The following is a 25,714-nucleotide window of genomic DNA, read 5'->3' as shown; positions in this document are numbered from 1 at the left end:
TGACCTTTCTGGAAGGAGAACTAATCCTTGAATATAATAGAATGTAAGATATGGAAAATGAGTGCGCTGTTATCGCTGTTACCCTGGAGACCATCAGCAGCACCCAGGCTGCTGGAGCTGCCAGGTTATTAAGCATCATCCAGTTTGTATATTGGAAAAATACCTTTTCTGCAGTGGCTGCATGGTCACTCACATGCTCAGAGCCTATAGTGCTGCAGTAAATATGGTCCTCTCCCCCCCCCCCCCCCTTTTCCCCCTCTGTCTCCTTTTTTCCAAACATTTGCCCGAAGAATGTAACTACAGCTCACCATTATGTTTTTTATTTTTTTACTATTCTTAGACAGAACTTGCAGTCCTTGTGTGAACAGCTAGGCTATATGGGCCACTTGCAGGTGTCATTCATATGTGTTTTTAATTTCAATCCTTTATAGGCCCTATTAGTTTGCCATGACTTGGTCTAATTCTATAAACTAGAAATGACAAATAAATTATTTTTTATAATACTATGTGCATGGACTGGATCATTTTCATGTTTTCTTTTAATATTATATTATATTATTATCTATTTTTTTCAGAAGTTGGCCAATCAGTAAAGAGTGCCCTGCTTCACAACAAAAGCAATTGATAGGATACAGTTAAAAAAAACAACAACAACCATTTTAAAGTCGCTTTTATATTTGCTATTATTTCCAAATATCTTCATTGAACGTTATTCAAAATATGTTCTCCCTACGGGCTGTGTCTATCCAGTAAAATCCAACATGAAAGAAATAAGCTGCGTGGTACCACAACAAAGACCCGGAACCTCAGATGGCCCCACAGATAACCCCAAAATAATGGAAGAGAGAGCTGTATTTATGATGCCCAAATACACAGAATCAAGACTTTGCACATGCACAACATTAAACTTGTAAATAATATTCCCCTCTTCCCGGCGCCCCGCCCCCTTTATCTATCTATCATTCAGAGAGATCTCTGCAGTAAATGATGCATCCCCTGCATTGGATGTATTTGTTGTGCGAGTTTGAAAAGGCGGCGATAATCTGGCAGAGTGAGATAAGAAATGCCATTTATTCCGCGGCACTTTGGAGCCTATTTCCCGGGCCGATCGGCCCCCATTCTCCCCGACACCTCCAGCAGCTCGCTGATAACGATTAGGCTATTTATTATCTTCACAAAGAACAAAGATTAGCCAGCACCGATGAAAAATTACCCCGGGATGGCTTATAATCACAGGGACCCAAGGATCCACAGAGCATTGGATTTCTCTTCACCAACCCCCCCCCCCTCTCTCTCTCTCTCTCTCTTTCAAATACGCACGCACACATACACCACGAACATAAATGCACAGGCTTCATAAGTGCTCAATGAGTGCAACAAATTTGTTTAATTTTTGATTGGCCACTGATCATGTGAATGTATAATAATAATAATAATAATAATAATAATATAGAATAATGTCAATGATGATAAAAGAAACAAATAATAGCAAATAACAACAATAAAAAATATATCAGCATCAGCGCAGCAACAACACCACCATATAGGCCTATATACCTAATAAGAAGAAGAAAGGGAATAATGACAATAACACAATAATCATGATAATCTAAAGACAACATTTTGTCTTTAGGCCTACTCTATATTGGCATATTGACTCCATGTTTGGCTATTGTCATTTTTTAGCAGGCTATATTGTAGCCCATTACACGGAGTTTTATTATTTGTTATTGTTATTAGCTAAACACTTCCTTTTCAACAGTATAGGCCTATTGTGATTCTCTGAGCTAAATCAGGCTGCGACCTCTCTCTCCTGAGCCTGTGTGAGGAGCAGCAGCGGAGAAAAGCAGCAGTATGGGCGGATTGAATTAATGTCAAATCCTAAAATGGAAGTGGATGTTTGGCGTTGATAAGCTTTTATCGCCACAGCAGATCAAAAGGGCTCACACTCCAAGCATGTGTATTTCCACATTATCATGCTGATGAGCTCTAATATTGGCACACACGCTATATGTTCTGCTTTCTTAGTCTGCACAGTATATTTCGTTTAATATAATCCTGCTTGAAAAGGATTGTTTATCTCGGCAAAAATAAAGATGGATAGTTGATACTTTTGTCTCCCCCCGAATGTCTGTCTAAAATAAGTCAACAAATAAAATAAAATAAAAATTATAGTAAACATCCTGTTTTCATCATGGCTTTGCACATTGGCACAAGGCATGCAATTAATGGCATATCGTATAGGCCTACTGTGGAAATATAGATAGATAGATAGATTAGATAATGTAGATCGATAGATAGATAGATAGATCGATAGATATGCCTAGAATCTAGATAGAGATAGACTAATATTTAGAAAAAAATTACATCTTCTGCAATCTCCGTCTGCCATAACCAACCAATGCACCCAAAAGAAAAAGAAAGAATGCGGGTGAAGCCTATGTCCCAAGTTCAACCTATATCGGCACCTCTGTGTGTGTGTGTGTGTGTGTGTGTGTGTGTGTGTGTGTGTGTGTGTGTGTGTGTGTGTGTGTGTGTGTGTGTATTTGCTGCTGCTACATATAAACGACACTTTGATAATTGTTCAATTGCTTCTAAAATAATAATTGCATATGCATAGCTGCCCGGTTTTTGCAGGAAATGAGATGAGTTTTCTAGTGATCCAAGTCGTAAAGGGGAATACAGGTGTATGTCAGCTCAGTGGGATATGCATCTCCCGGCTGTTCAGTTGACCTCATCCCTCATGATCTTGTTTGTTATTACATTATTTTAATTCCGTTATTTTTCTATAGCTGAGCATACAGATACTGGCTACAGATAACTGTTAAGCACCACCACCACCATCATCATCATCATCATCATCATCATCATTATTTATTTATTCGATGATTTATACTTGTGGCTGAACAAACACTGGACAATCTCAAATGACCATGTAGCAAACTCACTGGTTAAGCCCCCCTCCCTCTCTCACCACGCACGCACGCACGCACGCACACGCACACACACACACACACACACACACACACACACACACACACACACACACACACACACACACACACACACACACACACACACACTGGCGTGAAGTTAATTTGCTTTCGATTTGCTTTCCTTGAGATTTTGCGTCATAATTTAGCCTTTATAGGACAATAGGTTTCAAATGAGGCAGTCCAACTGGAGACTTTTGACTGTCAGGCTTTAGACATGCGATGTGATCGAGTGATTTTTTCCCCCCGCTGCAGTGTTTGGGAGTTGCTTCATTGAGGACATTAGTTGTCTCTGATCTAATTTAATCCAATTCAATCCATATTTGCGTTTAAATAAACGCTCAGTGCTGTCAGTATTCTCTGAAATCACAGCAATGGTCAACATAATGTAGCTACTTTATATATTATTAATGCTGCCAGTGTAAATATCAGTTGCAGTCGTCTCCCAGTGTCCTTCCTCGAGTTCATCCACTGGGACTGGAGCTGGTCCCGGGCAACCCCGTGTCTCTCTCTCGGTCCCTCCGTGTTAGAAAAAGTTCATTTCCTGATCAGATATTTTCTGCTCTAAGATGCACTGACGTCAGGAAACGGCGTCAAGCAGGCGGCAGTGTTGGCCGGTCAGGGCTGCGCGTTCCCTCTCCAATTATTGTCTGCCAATCATACGGGAGAGAGAGAGCGAGCGAGCGAGCGAGCGAGGGAGGGGGGCGGCGGAGGAGGAGTGATTTACAACTATGGTGTATTATCTTTAAACTGATGTGCCTGGAGTGAACCACCTTAAATTATTTCGATTCTTGGAACATTTTACGCACAGGTACATTTTACGCACAGGTAATGTGCATTTTACGCACAGGTAATGTAGCCTACATTTTACGCACAGGTTAATGTGGGCTCATCACTGCAACAATGTCACATGTGTCTTGAAACCCGACTAGTATGTCCATTATACAATCAAACAAACAAAGCTATAAACAGACAATCCTGCGGGTCAGGCTATATAGCTACACAAACACGCTGCTCAGTCAAGTTTGCTTCAAAGCTTTCACAGACTCAGGGCAATAGGAATGAAGCATGTATGCATTTAATCAGTCTGAGATATAGGGAACATTTGGCTACTCTAGCTACACAACACATCAAAGAAAATAGTCAACTAGATTTAGCAAGCAAACATTCCTTGCATGGCAAAGTTTCCTTGTTGGATAAAGCATGTAATCCATCAGAGGTATACAACTTTAGGAACAAGAGCAAGAATAATCAATGAACCATCGTCCCCATTAGCCAGATCTACAGAGATTGAATGATGCAATGAGGATGGAACATATAGACTGGCATGAGGGCATAATATGGCTTACTTTGACTGCTGGTGAGTTTACATATAGTGGCGAAGCACTTTTAATCAAGTAAATTTTGCTTAAACGACGAGTTTCACTTTACCGTCTAATTTATTTACCAGGCCTATCCATCATGTGTCCAGCCTGGACAAAATGATGGATGGGCCTGATAAATAAATTGGCATGCCTGGACTGTCCAGGGATGCCAATTAGAACATTGGTCCAAAATGACATTTAATATCACAGCAAAACGTTAAGTTCCTTTATGCATATTATGGTGCATGGAAAATAAAAAATACCACAAAACACACCAAATTCACGAAATAACGCCTGAGTGGCACAGCCTTTATATTAATATTAAAGGCATGTCATAGTGATTTTTTGGTTAGGGGGTGTTGGCCTGGAGCCTGGAGGTTGGCAGGGGCGGTGTCCAATTGGCTGTGGCAGAGAGCTTTATTTAAGACTCCGCCCTACACGCATGACATGCCTGGCCCCGGCGCTGCAGCCACATTAACATTGCAGTTACGTGTTGCTTTGGTGCCCGTGGACGGAGTTTACGCAGCAGGCAACCACAAACCCAGCGCCGAAAATTATTGAGATCCTGCAGAATTTGGACTCTGAAAACGAGGAAGCAATCTTCCTAAGAAGCCTAAACCAAATCGTATGTTGTGTGGATACAATAACAGTTGCAAGGTAGGGTATATAACAGTGCGTAATTACGCATAAATTATTACTTGATGTTCGCGTTGGGGAGGGGGGGGGGGCGGGGGGGAATGCGTGCGGGTTAATGCTTGTATTCGTTGAGGAGGAGGAGGAAGAGGAGGAGTATGGACGGAGTGATTAAATTTAGGGGGTAAATGGTGGGTGGGGATGATTAGTTCATCATCGTAAGTCGCATCACTCCATGCATCACTTGCGCTCTGCACCTAGAAAGGAGCAAGGCTGCACTCAGATCTGCGTTTAGAGGACTGAGTGGTTACAAAATAGATAGCGAGCTGCGCAACACCTCTGCCTCTAAAATATTAACATCTGATGTTTGCTTGTTACAGGTTTCCAGTGTCAAACACGACTCAATGTCCAGGAGACAGAGACACAGGAGATTAAATCCGAGGAAAGAAAGCAGTAGTATTCCGCTTTCCATTTGACAGTGCGAGAATCTCGTGAAAAGGACACAGGAGGCAGGCTAATATTTGTGGCTATATCCTGTATCGTTTCCCTGGATAGTTCCTGAATCTATAAACCGTGCCAGGAGACGCGCAGAGATGGATGTGGCGGCTGATCAGCCCCGGTGGATGCATCACCACGCCGTGCTGAACGGACAACACCCGGACTCTCACCATCCCGGCCTGGGGCACAACTACATGGAGCCCACGGCCCAGCTGCTGCCTCCGGATGAAGTGGACGTTTTCTTTAATCACCTGGATTCACAGGGAAACCCGTACTACCATAACTCCGCCAGGGCCAGAGTCTCCTACAGCCAAGCCCACGGTAAGATCATATGGGAGGGCAAAGCCAGCTCCACTCAGTCAGTATACGCAATGTTTTCATCTGCGGGATAGAGTTTGCACATTAGGCTAGGCTACCTAAATATTTAGGCTATCATTCATACCTTAATATTAGGTTTATGGGTTAGTATCAAAATGATGCGAGTTACTGGGTTGTTATACACGTGAGCACGAATTAGGCTATTGCTCCCTATAATTATAGTTATTAGCATATAGTGCCCCACCACTTCATCACAATATTTAGCCCTCATCAGCTGTGGATCTGACAGGTCTCTGCTGTTTGAAATGTTAAATTGTGATTATTTTCCTCACAGCCAAATTTGCGCATCAACCTGCAGATAATAGATAGGCTACATTGTTTTGTTTATTATAGTTTGTCGTCACATGTTTGTAGGATCTTCAGATTTTAGACTGATTGTTACTCAACGTTAAAAGACATTCAGCCATGAGTCAAACGTGATATTGAACTCAAAACGCACCTTTGTGCAAACATTTGACTGAGATGATAAATAAATAAATGCATGTTTTAGAGGAGAAAATAATTTCATTTAATAACTTAGTTCCATTCTTTTAATTTATAGTAAACTCATTTAAATCAGACCCACTCTGCTTTGCATGACATTGATGTGACAGAGATATAGGCTGGAATCAGCAAGTTGCGTCTATTTTTACATTCAAACTTCCATGTAAAATGCAGGCCACACAGAACACACAAAACAAAAACATGGTGTAGGATAAATGCTGAAGTATACCCTCCATAATAAAATGGTGCTGTTGGATTGTTTCACAGCTCGTCTGGGGACTCAGGTTTGCCGACCTCATCTCATCCACAGCCCGGGGATCTCCTGGTTAGACAGCGGGAAAGCGGCCCTGTCGGCCCACCATCACAACGCATGGGCCGTCAGCCCCTTCAGCAAGCCCACCCTGCACCAGCACCCGGCTGGCCCTGGCTCTCCGGGAGGCCTCTCCGCCGTCTACCCGTGCAGCAGCAACTCCAACGCGGCCTCCGCGTCTTCGTTAACGCCGCCGTCCCACTCCAGTCCCCATCTGTACACTTTCCCGCCCACCCCACCCAAGGACGTATCGCCAGACCCGGGGGCCGCGTCTCCCTCGTCCACCAGAATGGACGAGAAGGAATCTATCAAATACCAAGTGTCGTTATCAGAGGGGATGAAGATGGAGGGCTGCAGTCCGCTGAGGAGTAGCCTGGCCTCCATGAGCGCTCAGACGCCGTCCACCCACCACCCCATACCGACCTACCCCACCTACTCGCTCCCCGCCCATGAGTACGGCGGCAGCCTCTTCCACCCAGGCAGCCTTCTAGGAGCCTCATCCAGCTTCACATCCAAGTGCAAGAGCAAAACACGGTCCTGCTCCGGTGAGTCTCGTGGGAATACACAAACAAAAAAACAAAACAAAAACAAAAAACAAAAACAACAAAAACGTATTGCTGCAATATTCCTACAGGGATTTACAGTAGCCTAGACTATTGAGTAACAGTGAATTTAGTGACCTATTCTGCTTTGTGGTGTTTTTAGTCTCCCAATGACACGTTAATATTAATATTGCTATAGTATGTGGGGATGTCTGAGGATAAATTAGGCTGGGCAATTCAATGGCTTTTATTTCGGTGTCCGAAGTGAGTGTGTGTGTGTTGGGCCGGGTGTGGGGGGGGGGGGGGGGGGGGTCTTGACTTATACCTTCTTATCTGCAATGGCATCACCATATTGCTATAGGAGTATAGGATATTGCTTATAGGGACTGTTTACCTAATATAGTGACCTTATTTTTTCAAATTTCTATGGCATCTCATTCCCAATGTCCCATAATATCCCAATATTATTTCTGTAGGGACTTATATTTTGCTGTGAAATGAAGCATATATATAGGCTATATATATATATAGGCTATATATATAATTAAATATGAAAAACAAACCAACAAAAAACAACGGACAATAACAAAGGTTATTTGGTGATGTGATGGGGATTTAGAAGAATTCTTCTTATCAGAATTAATTGTGATGATGTTACTGAGCTAATAAAGTAATGAAAGAAACGCTTTTCTGCAAATCTGAATTTCAAAAAGAATAATAGCCCTGCCACTAAAAATAGCACAATATAGAAAGAAAATGTTTTTGTTTTAGGCAAATTGTGTTTGTATTCCGTTAGCCATTACCTGCTCAAAATGTTTGAATTTAGCCTATAGGCTATTCCAACTGGGTAACATAGCTACTTTATAGGCTACTGTTTGATTAGGCTACTTTGCATCGAAAATATAATATGACGTTAAACGTAGCCTACAAACACCATGCAGTTTGCAGACTGTGATTTGTGTCATTATTGTATAAATTATGCGACAACAATAATAATAATAATAATAATAATAATACTAATACTAATACTAATAATTAATTTAGCCTAATCAAAATGTTTTTTCCCCTCTTCTTCCATTAAATGGCTTCAGAGGCCAAGCGTGCACTCGACTATTCTCCAACAGAGCGAGACTTTATCGGCTATAATAATCCTCTTTTGTTAACCGTGACTCAATTACGCCTGAGCAGAATAGTGAGCTGGCTCCAGCCCAAAGGTGTGAAAAGAAGCTCCGCGGGCCGGGCGCTATACAGCCCAAAGCTCAGTATTTAGGCTAGGAGTCGCTTCTGTGTTACATAATACATTCACACATTGTCCCGCCTGTTATTTGACGACTGCTGCAGACAGAGCCTCCAACTTCAGCTGGCAGCCTCTCTCTGCAGAACAAGCCTAAGCAACAGTCTTTAACATGTTTATTAAAATGATCAGGGATGCAGTGCTGGGTGAACCGTAGCCTATGCCTTTTTTTTTTTACCTTTTTTTTTAATTTTATTTGTAGAAAAATGCACTATTTTTTTTAGACTGTGACACATTGAGCCTGGGTCATTGAAAGTTGCGTCAAATGAATGCAGTTATAAAATAAGGATTTTCAGATAACTTAAGTGATTTTTGTTAGCTGTTTGTCTTATGATAATGGTGGCATATTTTGCTCATCTTTTCATAACTACATTACTGCTTGTTGGTATAGGCACTCAACTATATTCATTTAATCAACAACATTTATTCAACAAAATGGGAAATCTCTATATGTTGATAAAAAAAAAATCCATATTCTACAATCTACATCATCAAGCTAAGCTAGTTCACAGGTGCAGGTGCAACACACTGTTCAGGATAAAGACACAAACTCAGTGATGAATTGATAAACTGGGACTGACAGGCTGGAGCGGTTGTATTGCTGGCCACTGGCACTGCAGAAACTCTGGGGCTCGTAGTTCCTTTATGTGCTTTTGTGGTTCTGTTCATCATCATGACTTTGAATCTCTCTCTGTTACACCAGTCCTCAGACCTGTGTCTCTGCTGTCACAAACAACCAAGAGTCAGTGAGCAAGCTTCATGAGATTTGTTTGAAATGCCACGCACGTTGCTGAACCAATTAGCAAAGAAGCTCAAACAGAAAACCGTCAATCTCATTCCTGTTTGAATGACAGCCAAAACGACACCTTTACATCACAATATCAGGCAATACCTTAGTTGATCATAAATGCTTTAACATGACATTACACAAGTGTGACAAAACAAATTATAACTTTACAAATGTGTTCATAACAAATGTGTCCTCCTCTGTGCTGCTCAGAGGGCAGAGAGTGTGTGAACTGTGGAGCCACCTCTACGCCCCTGTGGAGACGCGACGGCACCGGACACTACCTGTGCAACGCCTGCGGGCTGTACCACAAGATGAACGGCCAGAACAGACCACTCATCAAACCCAAACGCAGGCTGGTGAGTCCCCTATTACAGAGGAGGGGGGGTGGGGGGGAAAGGGGGTGTGGGGGGGGGGGGGGTAAATAAAAAGAGTGCAAGGTGGAGGGGGGTGGGGGGGTCACAATTCCAGGAAAGTTATATTTTCCCAATCAGTTTCCTGGAATTGTGTTCCTGGCTCACCCCGTGCTCCTTCAGTGCAGGCTGTTAGCAGAGTGGGGCTATCTGTGTTGTTTCTGTTATCATTATTACTGTTACTCCTGATACTGTCATAGATAGCGGGAAGCAGCACACCATCCACACCATCCCTCAAAACAACACAGTGGCTCGCTGACAGTTTGTAGGTCACAGGCTGCTGTGTGTACGGCACCACATCTTTCTCCCTGCTAAAGCGAGCGGTGTAAACAACATGCTTGTTTTGATCCTGACGTTATGTGCAGCGGACAGTGTTCTGTGTCACTGAGTGGAGACAGGAGCAGAGTGTCTTTAGAGGTGGCTAATGTCAGAAACGGTATTATTTTCCTATACCATGAACTCATTTTAAACATCAGTGATATGTTATGTTTCCCTGTTCTGGGCAGTAGGTCAGAGGTAGATCCAGACCAGGCTTGCCACAGATACAGTACTGTGTTGGGCACTTTCAGCTTTAAGACATCTAGATGTAAGTCATCATTCAGGAATTAAATAGCAGCAGCTTCATGGGTTAAAATGAGTAACAGTAAGCTGTATGTCAAAGTTTTAGACTATGACGTTTGATTTGAGTTAAATACGTTGAGCCACTTAAATCTCACCAGTAGTCTATTATAGGGCCTTTAAAACATTTAGGATTTAATCTTTAATTTAACTTATGCTACATTATCATTTCATATATTCATCAATTCATATAATAATAAGTATAGGCCTATAGCAATGTTTACATAACACTAACGCTATAACATGAATAGGCCTACAACACTTAAGTAATGAATTGTAAGCCCCCCAGCACTGGCGTTTGGTGCCCTTTGTAGTAGGAGGCAGTGGTGAAATGAAGACTTTTTGAATCACTAGGCTAAATCAGTAGTAGACTAATTGTTGGGTGTTGGCCACATAGCCTTTGTGAAATGTTTTAAATGAGCTGAGCCATTCCTAAGAAATCTGGAGGGATGTGGCGGTCAACCTTTAAAAAAATGTGGGTGAATAAAAAGCAAATTTTTCTTACTACCGATGACAGAATGTCATGAGCTACTTTGAAGCTCTTTGCCTTGACTGGATAAGCTAGTGAGAACAGGAGACTCTAGCCTTATGGTGAGCAAAACAGATGTTAATAGATAGGGGGGGGGGGGTCTAGACATTAACCGAACACAGATTCAACCATGGATAACCATGTCAATTTTTCATGCACGTGGGCCTATCGATAGCCTATATAGTCTATTGCCTATCTATAGGCTTATAGGATGGATTTACATTTTAGGGTATCTGATGTAGACTAATATAGACATTAAAGTCTACATCAGATGAATCCATTCGACATATATAGGGACATGGAAATGTCATAGGCCTACATAGACTACATTTCATAAATAACTGTGGTTATTTTACAGTATACCGTATGTTCAGTAGGCTATATATCTGCTTATACCCAAATACATGAATATCTAGGCAACATATATTTCAGCCTGTTTCAGCTACAATAACATTGGCTATATGGCCATATATTAGTGTGGGTTTCCGCATGGCTCGGCTGGGGCTGGAGGCTCTCAGTGGCAGCAGCCTTCCAGTTGTTTCCTCTCCGGATATCTGACCAGTCCAGATAAAGCAGAGGGGCCAGCGCCTGTTTCCTCCCGTGGCCCGCTAACTATAGGCTCAGTGCAGACCTCGCTTTTCAGTGGTCAAGCTGTCCATCCCTGACATAGGAGTAGCCTACACTACAGCATAGTGGGGGAGAGGGAGAGAGAGAGAGAGAGAGAGATAATTTAGGCTATTATGTCCTGGTGAGTGTCAGAAGCTTCTTGACTTCAAACTTAATTATGCAACGTAATTCTGCACGTATGGCTTTCATGTTTATTCAGATCATTCATTTATCGAACCATTTTGACTGAGGGGGGCAAATGATTTTCCTGTAGTGGGAATAGGCCTATAGCTAACTTGCAAGCATGTGATATGAAGTGTGCAGAATCCATTGGTAATGACGTCACATGATGAGACTGTGGCTGTCTGGGCTCCAGAGGGTTTCTTGGCCTGCATGGCTGTAACGTTTATTCTCATGATCGCAAACTAGCCGAGGGACGACCTTTGTGATTAGAGTGTCTGAAACAACAAATGGGTGTACTGTACCTTTATCCATGAGATGTTTTTGTTTATTCACGTTTGATTTAAACCCTCTTCTGGTGAAGGCTATCTTTAGTGAAGAAAAACTCTCAAATCCAACGTTTCATGAACTGTTTAAATCAATGAGACACGCATTCCCACTAATAAATACTTTGCACATAACCATACTGCAATAGAAATAAAATTAGGTCTATATCAATAATATTTGTTTTACCCCGGCCTGCAGATCTACACTGTATTGTGCCTGCTTGATGTGCTACAGATCCACACTGTATTGTGCCTGCTTGATGTGCTACAGATCCACACTGTATTGTGCCTGCTTGATGTGCTACAGATCTACACTGTATTGTGCCTGCTTGTGCTACAGATCCACACTGTATTGTGCCTGCTTGTGCTACAGATCCACACTGTATTGTGCCTGCTTGATGTGCTACAGATCCACACTGTATTGTGCCTGCTTGATGTGCTGCAGATCTACACTGTATTGTGCCTGCTTGTGCTGCAGATCTACACTGTATTGTGCCTGCTTGATGTGCTACAGATCCACACTGTATTGTGCCTGCTTGTGCTGCAGATCTACACTGTATTGTGCCTGCTTGATGTGCTGCAGATCTACACTGTATTGTGCCTGCTTGATGTGCTACAGATCTACACTGTATTGTGCCTGCTTGTGCTACAGATCCACACTGTATTGTGCCTGCTTGATGTGCTACAGATCTACACTGTATTGTGCCTGCTTGATGTGCTACAGATCCACACTGTATTGTGCCTGCTTGTGCTACAGATCCACACTGTATTGTGCCTGCTTGATGTGCTACAGATCCACACTGTATTGTGCCTGCTTGATGTGCTACAGATCCACACTGTATTGTGCCTGCTTGATGTGCTACAGATCTACACTGTATTGTGCCTGCTTGATGTGCTACAGATCCACACTGTATTGTGCCTGCTTGATGTGCTACAGATCCACACTGTATTGTGCCTGCTTGATGTGCTGCAGATCCACAATGTATTGTGCCTGCTTGTGCTACAGATCCACACTGTATTGTGCCTGCTTGATGTGCTGCAGATCCACAATGTATTGTGCCTGCTTGTGCTACAGATCCACACTGTATTGTGCCTGCTTAATGTGCTGCAGATCCACAATGTATTGTGCCTGCTTGTGCTACAGATCCACACTGTATTGTGCCTGCTTGATGTGCTACAGATCCACACTGTATTGTGCCTGCTTGATGTGCTGCAGATCCACACTGTATTGTGCCTGCTTGTGCTGCAGATCCACACTGTATTGTGCCTGCTTGATGTGCTGCAGATCCACACTGTATTGTGCCTGCTTGTGCTACAGATCCACACTGTATTGTGCCTGCTTGTGCTACAGATCTACACTGTATTGTGCCTGCTTGATGTGCTGCAGATCTACACTGTATTGTGCCTGCTTTATGTGCTACAGATCCACACTGTATTGTGCCTGCTTGTGCTACAGATCCACACTGTATTGTGCCTGCTTGTGCTACAGATCTACACTGTATTGTGCCTGCTTGTGCTACAGATCTACACTGTATTGTGCCTGCTTGATGTGCTACAGATCCACACTGTATTGTGCCTGCTTGATGTGCTGCAGATCTACACTGTATTGTGCCTGCTTGATGTGCTGCAGATCCACAATGTATTGTGCCTGCTTGATGTGCTGCAGATCCACAATGTATTGTGCCTGCTTGATGTGCTGCAGATCCACACTGTATTGTGCCTGCTTGATGTGCTGCAGATCCACAATGTATTGTGCCTGCTTGATGTGCTACAGATCCACACTGTATTGTGCCTGCTTGTGCTACAGATCCACACTGTATTGTGCCTGCTTGTGCTACAGATCCACACTGTATTGTGCCTGCTTGATGTGCTACAGATCCACACTGTATTGTGCCTGCTTGATGTGCTACAGATCCACACTGTATTGTGCCTGCTTGTGCTACAGATCTACACTGTATTGTGCCTGCTTGTGCTACAGATCTACACTGTATTGTGCCTGCTTGATGTGCTGCTGGATCCACACTGTATTGTGCCTGCTTGATGTGCTGCTGGATCCACACTGTATTGTGCCTGCTTGATGTGCTGCTGGATCTACACTGTATTGTGCCTGCTTGTGCTACAGATCCACACTGTATTGTGCCTGCTTGATGTGCTACAGATCCACACTGTATTGTGCCTGCTTGATGTGCTACAGATCCACACTGTATTGTGCCTGCTTGATGTGCTGCAGATCCACACTGTATTGTGCCTGCTTGATGTGCTACAGATCCACACTGTATTGTGCCTGCTTGATGTGCTGCTGGATCCACACTGTATTGTGCCTGCTTGTGCTACAGATCCACAATGTATTGTGCCTGCTTGTGCTACAGATCCACAATGTATTGTGCCTGCTTGTGCTACAGATCCACAATGTATTGTGCCTGCTTGTGCTACAGATCCACACTGTATTGTGCCTGCTTGATGTGCTACAGATCCACACTGTATTGTGCCTGCTTGTGCTGCAGATCCACACTGTATTGTGCCTGCTTGTGCTACAGATCCACACTGTATTGTGCCTGCTTGATGTGCTACAGATCCACACTGTATTGTGCCTGCTTGTGCTACAGATCCACACTGTATTGTGCCTGCTTGTGCTACAGATCCACACTGTATTGTGCCTGCTTGATGTGCTACAGATCCACACTGTATTGTGCCTGCTTGTGCTACAGATCCACACTGTATTGTGCCTGCTTGATGTGCTGAAGATCCACACTGTATTGTGCCTGCTTGTGCTACAGATCCACACTGTATTGTGCCTGCTTGTGCTACAGATCCACACTGTATTGTGCCTGCTTGATGTGCTGCAGATCCACACTGTATTGTGCCTGCTTGATGTGCTGCAGATCCACACTGTATTGTGCCTGCTTGATGTGCTACAGATCCACACTGTATTGTGCCTGCTTGATGTGCTGCAGATCCACACTGTATTGTGCCTGCTTGATGTGCTACAGATCCACACTGTATTGTGCCTGCTTGATGTGCTGCAGATCCACACTGTATTGTGCCTGCTTGATGTGCTACAGATCCACACTGTATTGTGCCTGCTTGATGTGCTACAGATCCACACTGTATTGTGCCTGCTTGATCCACACTGTATTGTGCCTGCTTGTGCTGCTGGATTCTCCCTAACGGCCTGCTTGTTGTCTCTGTGCAGTCTGCCGCCAGGCGAGCAGGCACCTGTTGTGCTAACTGTCAGACGACCACCACCACACTGTGGCGGCGCAATGCAAATGGAGACCCGGTGTGCAACGCCTGCGGCCTCTACTACAAGCTGCATAATGTAAGTCTTTGACGGACGGTCGCACGTTGGGCCGCACGACGCCGGCAGGGTCAAGTAGACGGGAAGCAGGCAGGTTACATCGATTGTCGGGGGATAAGAGAGGCAGAAAGGAGAGAGAGAGAGAGAGAGAGAGAGTTGGGTGGGGTGGGGTTGGGTGAGGTGGGGGAGAGGGGTGGGGGTGCATGTGCTTTGCTCTCAGACACTGTTGGACTCGTTGGGTGTTTTCTTTCTTTGTGCTTATTGTTTCCATGGTAGGCGTAATCCCCTTGGGAATCACAATGGTGGGACTGTTGTTGAGTGGAACTGCCTCTGTTTCAATGAGGGTCAGCCTCTCTGCATGAATAGCGTTAGCATTGGAGGCATCGAAATAGAGTATAGGTACAAGGAATGCAGATTTTTTTTTTAACGATTGACCGCAACGAAAAGAAGTCAGATGTCGCACGTTCTTTCTGGCGTTTAGTATTTGACCACATACGGATGCATGCATTCCTCGCACTTATCATAGAGGCAATGAAGAGAAAAGGCCTCTCTAAAAACCCTATAGCCCCGCTCACTCACATCCTCACGTCCTCCCTCTCTGAACAGGTGAACCGGCCGCTGACCATGAAGAAGGAGGGGATTCAGACGCGCAACCGCAAGATGTCCAACAAGTCGAAAAAGAGCAAACAGCGGTGCAGCGACGGCTACGAGGAGTTCTCCAAGTGCATGCACGACAAGAGCTCTCCCTTCAGCGCCGCCTCTCTGGCCGGCCACATGTCCATGGGCCACTTGCCGCCCTTCAGCCACGCGGGACACATGCTTCCTACCCCCACCCCCATACACCACCCCTCCTTCAGCCACCACCCGCACCACTCTAACATGGTGACGGCCATGGGCTGAGAGAGGTCAGGAGAGAAGCGTAGAGCTTAGCGATGTTGGGTTCACCTACAGGGGGGGTTGAGGGTCTGTGTGTACAATGCAAAGACGTGCACGTTGTGTGTCTTATCTTGACTGTCTTTACATTAGACAGAGAATGCCAATGGTGTGTGTTGGAGAACAGAGGGAAGGAGGACATCTTTTGCTCCTTTTCTTTATAGGTACCTTTGACCGGAGAGGATTTTCCCGCTTTCTTTCCCCAGGCACACACACACACATTTAAACACAGAAATGTCATTGCACCTCCTAGTTCTGCTCCAAACAATCCCCCTGACAGTCTTATTACTCCCCCGTCTAGCTGCAGTGGTTTGTGCCGAACCGGTCTGTAGTAACTGTGAATATTGTAAATGTGTGAGAGAAAAAGGGGGGTGGGGGGGTGGGGGGGTGTCTCAGACAGAGCGATGCCCTTCACAAAATTCAATGAAAAAGATGCTGGATTTTTGCTCATGGACAATTTTAAAGGAATTTACAAAAAAGAAACAAGCAAACAAAAAAGTTTATGAATCTTAATTTGAGACTGTTTATTATAATTATTGTTATTATAATTATTGTTATTGTTATTCAGATAATTTATTTTCACTGCCTTTTTCTTTTACTATATCACCTGAAACATAATATGGATACTGTTATCCCAATTATGAATATATTTTTTAGCTGAAGCGCTTTCTCTGAGCTGTTCAACATTTATACTCATAAGAAATAAAGAGATAAAGTTCATTATCCCATCTGCTCCCTCTACTCGATATTCTCTGTGTGTATTAAAGTCTTCACCATGAGAACAGAGACAGAGAGTGGCACTATTAAAAATCACTTTCGTCGGTGCCATTCACACTGACCTGAAAGGCACCGCGCCAAGTTCAATGAATACAACGTATCTGTTCTGCATCCACGCCTCACTGTTCTCTCAAGAGCCAATGAACAGTGAGGTTATTGCAGTTTCAGGTGTCAGCCATTTTAGCTCCACAATCCTCCTCCGTGGCCATTGCTCGTGTCACCGTGGCGATCTTACGGAGGATACTGTTACATATTTGCAGCCAACAGCAGCAAATGTCATCCACAGTTAGTCTACTACACCTTGGCCAAGTCTTTTATGACTGCAGTCTCTCTGCCTCTGTGTCACAGCTGTTCATGAATCCGTCTACTCTTCTACCGGAGACAGAGGACACCAGCCTGGTCTTCGCTAACCTGTCCAAAACAATTCAAAGCTGACAATCTGGTGCCGACACTGCATACTGTTGATAATAAAGAAACCATATAAATCTGACAGCGGTGGCTCTGAGAATTTATTCTCCCTCGGGGAGGACAGTACTGAACTCAACTTTGAGAAGACATAAACACAACAACATTTCCAGGGGGTTATCTTCACTGTCGAGCAAAAGTAGCAATGCCATAAAAGTACCAACGTAATGATATTCATTGTCAGCCCAGGGGCAGGAGGAGGAGGATGGGATGGAGGACCTGGCGGTGCTTTGGTAACACACATACACTGAATAACCTCCTCGGCTGGATTAACAATACAAAAGACGACAGGCCTTTGCAGTAGATCAGGACGGTACAACATCACTGTATTCAAGTTACCTCTCCACAGAAACACCCCAGCCCCCGTTAACAAGAACTGCCACTTTCCCATAAACAAGTTACTGCACCAAGCATGGCAGCTTAGCGCTGTTGACAGAATTTGAGCAGTTTGAGCCATATGTCATTGTTACATTAATTCCCACAGTTACTTAACGAGCTGCATCTGCTCATTGGATAACACTCTTATGAAAGAGGCCTTCTCCCCCGACAGTCACTATGACAACAGGAAACGCCAGCAGCAATAAAAATATATTATATATATAAATATATTATATACAGTATATGTATTAGAATATATAATATATTTAAAAATAAATAAATAAACAGTGTGTATATAGTTCTGGTTCAGGGGTGATTATCGATTACAGCGTGTCGGCGCCTTCCAGTGTATCTCCAGTGTTATCTCCCAGCTGGCAGTTTCTCAGTCTTGTCTATGACGCTGATTCAAGGAACATTATGTCTCCATCTGTGTGAGAATACGTTTTATTGAAAGCCAAAGGGCCGACGGATGGCTCTTACCCAGAGATGGTCCATTATAGAGATATGTCACCGCGGGTCCCGCCAATTATAAGAAATGGTACAAGCAAGTCTCCTAAATGGTCACGTGGTTACCTTTCTCCCCTGAGGTGTTGTGAGAGAGAGAGAGCCTGGTGATGCGGGGTTAGTGCAGACCATGGTGCAGACCTAGCAAGCTAACTTGAACTAGAGATCATGAGTTCCCAAACTCCACACAAACCACACGTATAAACACAAAGCTGCCCCTTGTTGGCTCAATATAGTTGTAACTAAGATATTCGATTAACAAAATTAATTTTCCAACCACAGATTTAGCTACTACATCAATGAACTTCACACGTAACTTTAGCTAATGGCTCACTGCTAACATGAGTTCCTGTTGGCAATTTTCGCGGTAGTGTGTTGCTGAGACAGAGACAGGTCATGGACAAATTTTATTTTATTCTGATCTGTCTGTCTGAAAAATGCCATTCTAGTGTCCGAATTTTCGGAAGATATGTGGATTCGGAAAATGGGCCGGATATTTAGTTTGATGACTATGGGGACGAAATAATCTGTCATAATCTGTGATCACGTTCACTCCTCTCATTGATAGACTCAGGCCTGCCGAAAGTCTCCTAAGTGGGCGTGTCCGTGGAAAACCATGGACAAAACCCACGTGACAAAATTGCAGGAAGTGAGTTAAAGGGGGGGGGGGTGTCTTGATTTGATATCCCATCGTCTTTGCTCTACCCCAAGGCTACAGCAGTGAGCTCTCAGATGGCACACAGCACGGGTCAACCCAAGTGCATCACCCACCCTCCTCTATCAACCTCCTTGACCTCTCACCCTGGAAGCACTTACTCCGTCCTTCTCCCAGGCCCTCCCGCACTGCACACAGACATATTTACAGAGCCTTTTAAAATGTCACGTCCTCCCGGAAAAATATGACACAGCAAACGAAAGAGGCGTTCCCCATAAAGAGGAGATGAAACGCAGCACGGAGTGCTGGAGGTGGATTGAGAGTCGATTTGGAAGGTGAACCTCTCCGAGGACTCACAGGAGGGGGTTTTCAGGATTGGGTGGGCATCCTAAATCAGCCCACATGCAAGGTTTATTATAGCCTCCCACCTTTGGCCATGGCCCCTCCTCGGTCCATTTGTTTTTCCACCAAACTCAATGAATGGAATCAAAAACAAGGCCAGCTTGGACTTCAGAGGGAGCGAGGTCGAAGAGAGATGATGGTAAAGCAGATGAAAGGGGAAAGCAGCAGGGTTTGGTCCAGTCCCTTATGATAATGATGAAGGGAGGGAGAGTTTAGCAAAAGAGGGAGAAAACAACCCCTTCCACCATCTCCCTGGATCCTGGGAGGGCAAATGTATAAATCAAAGAGCATCCACGGGACTCGAAGACAAGAAGCAACAACATGGGTATGTGTCAAATGATTAATTGTTATTAATTACAAACTCAAATTAAGAAATGATGGCTTCTAGGGCTCTATGACCTTCTATGAACAAGAAAGTAGAAATAAAACATGCATGATGCAAGTATGCATGACATAAATGATCCCGCATGTTGTTCCTTTTGACCCTGTGTGTTTTCATGAACGCATCAAAGCAATGATGTTAGTGGAGAATTGCGTTAGAAACATGTTTTGCTATCTCTGTTTTGTTTAACGAAATTATTTCCAGTTGGAAGATATCTGATAATGGATCCCATGCCTGAAATGTCACACTCTTGAGTTGAATGGAAAAATCGGTGGAGAGGGTTGTGCCAACCTCTGAGCTTTAAATTTTGATCTCATTTATAGTCTGCTGTTTGAGTACAACAACTCTTTCAAGTTGACGAAACAACCAATCTGCGTGTTTTCCTGCATGGCCTTCTGACAATTACTGTAACACCAGCAATCTAAATACTTGTATCAGTACTTGACATCGGCAAGTAGCCTACTTAAAATAAATTACCCTATAGCTACTGCAGCTGGGTCTTTTACAGCAGAGAACAACATAGACCAGTGAATCTCAAACCTTTTCATAGCAAGGACCACTAATTTAGTGCACATTTGGGCCGCGGACCCTCATTTGTCTCTGTCGACTTTTTGTCTCTCAAACTTACATTTTTGTATATTTTTATCGTTAGATATGATTTTGTCCAGAAGGAAGACAGATAATTTGATCGAAATCTAACCGTGTTAACATGTTAAATGAAAAAATGATGAAGTTGAACAATTCGTCATTTTAAAGACCCCGTTTAAAGACCCCTGATGGTCCCCCGAACCCCACGTTGAGAACCACTGACCTAGACGACTGCGTGACTCTGATGACTAAAACGGAGTGCAGGGACCCTACACACTCCTACTCATCCCCTGGGTAACCCAAAGGCAGATTTAGACACAGAATTGAGTCATTGTACTTTCAACCACACACCGTGGTTAGCCTCGCCATAGCCTTAGCCAGGACCAGGACCAGGACCAGGGCATGTGTGTGACGTGTCGGATCCCTTCCAGTGGGGCGACTGCCCTGTCGCAATCTGGGACATCGGCCCGGGCTTCAATGAGATCTGGGTTTGATACAAAAAGGTGTTGTCTCTGCTGGGATCTCGAGAGGACGGAAACACACAAAAAACACTAAGAGGACGAGAAAGAGAGAGGGCTCCTATCAGTGATCCTCAGAATATGTGATAGAATGTATTTTGTCCCAGAGGGGCCGTGAAAGCCACTATCAGTGAAAGCCCTGCACATCCATAGACAGCCACTGACATACATCCAAACGTACAGAGTATGTGTGATAGGGATGCAAAGGGGCGGAACATTTCTGCAAAATTTTGCTAAAAAGGAAAAGTGTGTCCCCAATATTCAAAGTTGGACACTTTCCACTGTGCCCGATGCTGGGAATGTGATGGAAGAATGTCCAGTGCATGCAGAGGGCATGACCTCCATAGCCATCCAGTAGTGTGCAGGATGCTGGGAATGATCTGTGCTTGTGATGGAGGAAGTGGACGGTTTCGTTGTTGCTCAATGAAATAATCCATTAAAGTTCTATTCACAAATAGATAGAAAGCCAAACATGTAATTTTTGAAATTTGTATTAGAAATGTTTGCATGTACGGTACGTCATGCTTATTATGACAAAGCAAAATGTCTATGACGAGGTAAATACAGTTAACATAAATTACCCCAAAACTTCAAGTTTATTCTGGTTAATTTCCACATATTCCTGTTGCTTCCCATGGAAAGTTTCTAACTTTGAATATTCTGGGAATTTTGCAACCGATAGGTGTGGGTATTGAAATACGTTGCAGAGTTCTAGCTCCCCAAGGTCGCTAGTCTCTTATGAAACACAGAAAACAAGAAGTTATAATATCGTTATATAACATAGACCCAATGCTGCCAACCGCCATAATCCAAATGCATGAGGAGGTAAACCTTCCAATGTGCCATTCAGGTAGCTTGTGTCCTCTGCACACAGAATTACACTCCCCAAACAGGAACAACACAGGAAGAGAAAGACTGACAGGAAGCACTTATGAGGATTTATTATGACAAAAGGGAGTAAATCTGGCAGATGTGTGCCCATGTAGGCATGCTGGTGCACAGACACACACACACACGTGCACGCGCAAACACGCACACGCGCAAACACGCACACGCGCAAACACAAAACACATTAATAACTCTGACCGTAGACCGGGCTCTGCAGAAGAGGTAGAACTTGCACACAGTGCAAAGTGGGACACCCTCCAACCAGCCTATCCACAACCACAGACAAGTCCCTTTCAAGCCTCCTTTCTTCTCCTGTCTGAGGCAGACAAATTCATCCCTCTTGTCCCCAAACAATCACCTCTTTTCTTCTGCCTGTTGCACCAATGACAGAGGGAGGGAGGATACGAGAGATAGAAAGGACAGAGAGAGAGAGAGAGAGTGGAGAGATAGAGAGAGAGAGAGCGAGAGAGATACATCTGCCTCACAGAGCCAGGCACTAGGCTAATGTGCTGTGTGTTAAGGCCCTAGGGACTGGGCGTCTGGGCCCCACTATCTTATGACACAGCTGACAAAAGGCCCAGGGCTCAGCCTGCAGGAAATGTGAGAGGAGCGGGGTATCTAGGCCGGGAGCGCAGGAGAGAAGGAAGGAGGGGACAAAACATACAGGTGGGTTTGCACCTACGCTGGCCTTGATGCAGATTTGGAGGAAGTGAATGTGACTGGTAAGGTCCATTCGCTGGTGGAGAGTCAAAGGGACGACACAGAGCAGGAAACCTGGAATCGTCAAGGCACTAATATTAATAACGATAAGGTGACACTGTAGTGATTAAAAGTGATACTGAACTTTGGCAGTACAGTAGCCCGGCTTGTGTAGAAAATCCAAGATGGCCGCTGCCGCCATCTCGAAGAATTGACTTTTGAATCAAAGCATCTTCTAGATTAATAATGTACGAAGACACTTTTTTTTGTGTAAGTTGACTACAAGGATTCCGATTCTGACATAATTTGAAGTATGACATCATTTTGACCCAGAAATCCAAGATGGCCACCATCCAGTGAGTGAAGACGTAACTTTTGAGTGGGAAGGTAAGATGTGGTGTTTGGGGGTTGCTATTTTTATGGATGCGTCGGGGAGAGCACGTGGTGTGCGTGGCAGACTGGGCGACAGCGACCACCCACCAGCTCCCAGCCATGTCCGAGTGGCGAGGGGTGGCGCGTCAGGGAGGGGTTGCACATTAGATACACCAAGTAGTCAGCACGGAGGCAGCGTTAGCGCACTATCTGTATCTGGAGGGAGACGAATGAATGATTTGTTCTTCATTCTCTTCCAGTTCACAGCACAGACCTCAGTCATGGTTCTACTCCTCATGTCGCCATAGATCACATGTGTGAACTCGAAGAGCTCCTCTACCACGCGTCCGCCAAGTGTCAAGTAGATCGGACAAACAGTTCTCGAGCTATGCAAAGGACACACACACACACACACACACACACACTGTACACACTCACAGACAGACACACTCTCGCTCTCACGATGATGCAGATAGCCTACGGCAACACTACCTCTGTGTACTACTTGGCGTATCTAGTGAGCCACCCCTCCCTGAAGCGCTGGCAGCTGGTGGATGGTGGCTGTCACCCTGTCCGCCACGTGCGACCTGCTAACCAGATGCATCTACCGGCACCAGGGCCAGGCCAGCTGAAGAGAGCGAGGAGGATTAGAGTGAGGAGGAGGGAGGTGAGGATGTACAGAGGAGGCAGAGATGTCCAAGTCGAGTCTCAAGTCTTTGAGGGGCAAGTCCAAGACAAGTCTCAAGTCTCTTATGGATGAGCGTTCCATCATCTGTTACATGCCATCTGGTCTGCTTAGAACACTGTATAGCTAAAACTAAGGAATTCAAAGCATGTACTGTATTATCCTCACTCCTTTATCTATTAGAATACAGTATCAGCATTGATTCGATGACATTAGTAAACGTTTCCTTAATGTCAATGCACCAAAAAAATAAAAAAATAAAATAAAGATTGTTGACAAGTCCCAAACCTCAAGTCCAAGTCAAGTCTGAAGTCTGCAAGTCTCAGTCTCAGTCCTACATCCTCGCTCACTTCCAAGTCGTTTTTTTGCGGTCCTGAATGAACTTAGACATTCACTCTTAGACATTTTTTTTTAATCATTTTATTATCTTATCTGTTTGTGTGTATTGCTTTTATTCTGTGTATGTATTGTTATCCCTTGTGTATGTTCTTTGTTACCCCTTGTGCATTTTTATTATATTGTTTTTTATTCCCGTATTCTGTATTTATCCTGTAGTTTTTAGTTGTTTATGTTCCGAGAACTGCGGGTGAAAATGAGCTTCGGCTAACCCCGGCACTTTTACCGTTGTCACATATGGATGATTCTGTACGTGTTTAACTGTTTTATTAATGTGCATTGTCCTGTCCAAACAATAAAGTAAAGTAAAGTAATCCGTGCAAGTACCAAGGGAGTCCACACAGGTTGGAAAAGCAACAAGGAGGACTATCTACATCAGTAGACCCATGGATCCCACTCAAATCCCGTGTCATCTCGTGGAATCTCGCGGGGGGGGGGGGGGGGGGGGGGTTTCACGGGGGTTTCTTGGGGGTAACATTCAAACACTTTCACCTATTTATTTGAAGCTTAGGCCACGTTTAATATGACCATCCAAGATTGTAACAGCATAATATATGATACAAATGTAAGAAAAGCATAATATGGCCCCTTTAACAAACATACTATATTCTTTGTTCCATCAGCATAACTTTCCTCTGGCAGAGAATTGTCAATTTTGAGCTTATATCACGGCCGAGAAGCTACACAACCCAAGTTCAACATCACTTTAAAAGCAGGCCTTCCAGTCCCTACTCACACACTGCGCCACCCATGAGCCAAAACAATGTGGTGACTAACTGCCCTCCACTGCTGCACATGCTCCTCATGCTGAGGACCTAAAATAACCTGGTTCAGACCCAGGCACCCGTCTCTGACCCCCCTGCCCCCTCCCCACACACCCACACACACAGCGACATAGCACTCACTGCACACTTTGGTAGTGTCCCGCATTGTGCGTGATATTTAGGAGATTGGACAGATAGCTGGTCCTGAAGGCCTCTGTCTGCCGTCGTTGCTTCTCGTCAGGGGAATTAACTGTTTTATTCAAATAAAACAAGTTATCACACCATCTGTCAGTCTGTGGAGACCTCTCTCTTGTCAACATCCTTTCACTGTACAGCCATACAGAACAATGGCGCATATCCAGACACTGTACCCGCCGGCCCAAATGTACGCCTCGCGCGCCTCCTTTGACTTATTTGCTATTAACATTGGGGCTTCAGGTAAACATTTAGGTTGTTTCATATTTATTTCTAGGGATTTATTCTGGAGGCAGAGGGGATCTGCTGTAGTATCACCCGCTCAACTGACCTCCCAATGACCTGGAGAGCGTACAACAGCTCAGAGCAGAGGCCCCCTTTGGCTGAAGACCAAGCTGGCTAGAGAGAAGCAAACGCAGAATGAGAGAAGAAGATGGAAAGAGAAACATCTACTATCGAGAGAGTTGCTGCAGCGGGAAATAACAGAAAAACAGACAGAGAAAAGATGGTGAAAGACGAATGAGGGAAGCTGAGATTGGAGAATAACGTCGCAGGCGAGTGTTTTGGGTACCACTCCTGTTGTTTTAAGTGATCAGGTTGTCTTCTGCAGTTTAGCCATGGCTGTGCTGAATGTGTAGTCCTATTGGCCACAGCTTGGCGTTGGACACTGCTACAGCAGTGCTGATTTTTGCTCAGATTTTTGCAGCGCTCATCTTCCCAAAGCAGATCACAGGTCCGGTAGTCTCACATGGTCAGACCCAACGTCTTACGTCAGCGACGGAGGATCTGGATCACAAGTAAAATTTCCCGGTTCATCTGATTACGGGCTGTTACGGAAGTCCGGCATGCCGACCGTGGTTG

The 25,714-nt window shown here is 44.4% G+C and overlaps 1 protein-coding gene across 2 annotated transcripts; it reads left to right on the top strand.

Moving 5' to 3' along the window:
- Window positions 1-4,842: 4,842 nt before the first annotated feature.
- Window positions 4,843-16,550, top strand: gata2b (GATA binding protein 2b). Of its 2 annotated transcripts, XM_083662021.1 has the most exons (6): window positions 4,843-5,014; window positions 5,371-5,809; window positions 6,617-7,204; window positions 9,496-9,641; window positions 15,148-15,273; window positions 15,859-16,550. In XM_083662021.1, the coding sequence occupies exons 2-6, from the start codon at window positions 5,584-5,586 to the stop codon at window positions 16,150-16,152; spliced, it is 1,380 nt and encodes a 459-aa protein (XP_083518147.1). In that variant the 5' UTR covers window positions 4,843-5,014; window positions 5,371-5,583; the 3' UTR covers window positions 16,153-16,550. The 2 variants fall into 2 exon arrangements, with proteins under 2 accessions (XP_083518147.1, XP_083518148.1); XM_083662022.1 differs by lacking the exon at window positions 4,843-5,014 and having other exon boundaries at window positions 5,221-5,809.
- The last annotated feature ends 9,164 nt before the right edge of the window (window positions 16,551-25,714 follow it).

This window comes from Poromitra crassiceps, assembly GCF_964638095.1.
Source record: "Poromitra crassiceps genome assembly, chromosome: 27".
Classification (NCBI taxonomy): domain Eukaryota; kingdom Metazoa; phylum Chordata; class Actinopteri; order Beryciformes; family Melamphaidae; genus Poromitra; species Poromitra crassiceps.
This window is presented reverse-complemented; position numbering and strand designations above follow the sequence as displayed.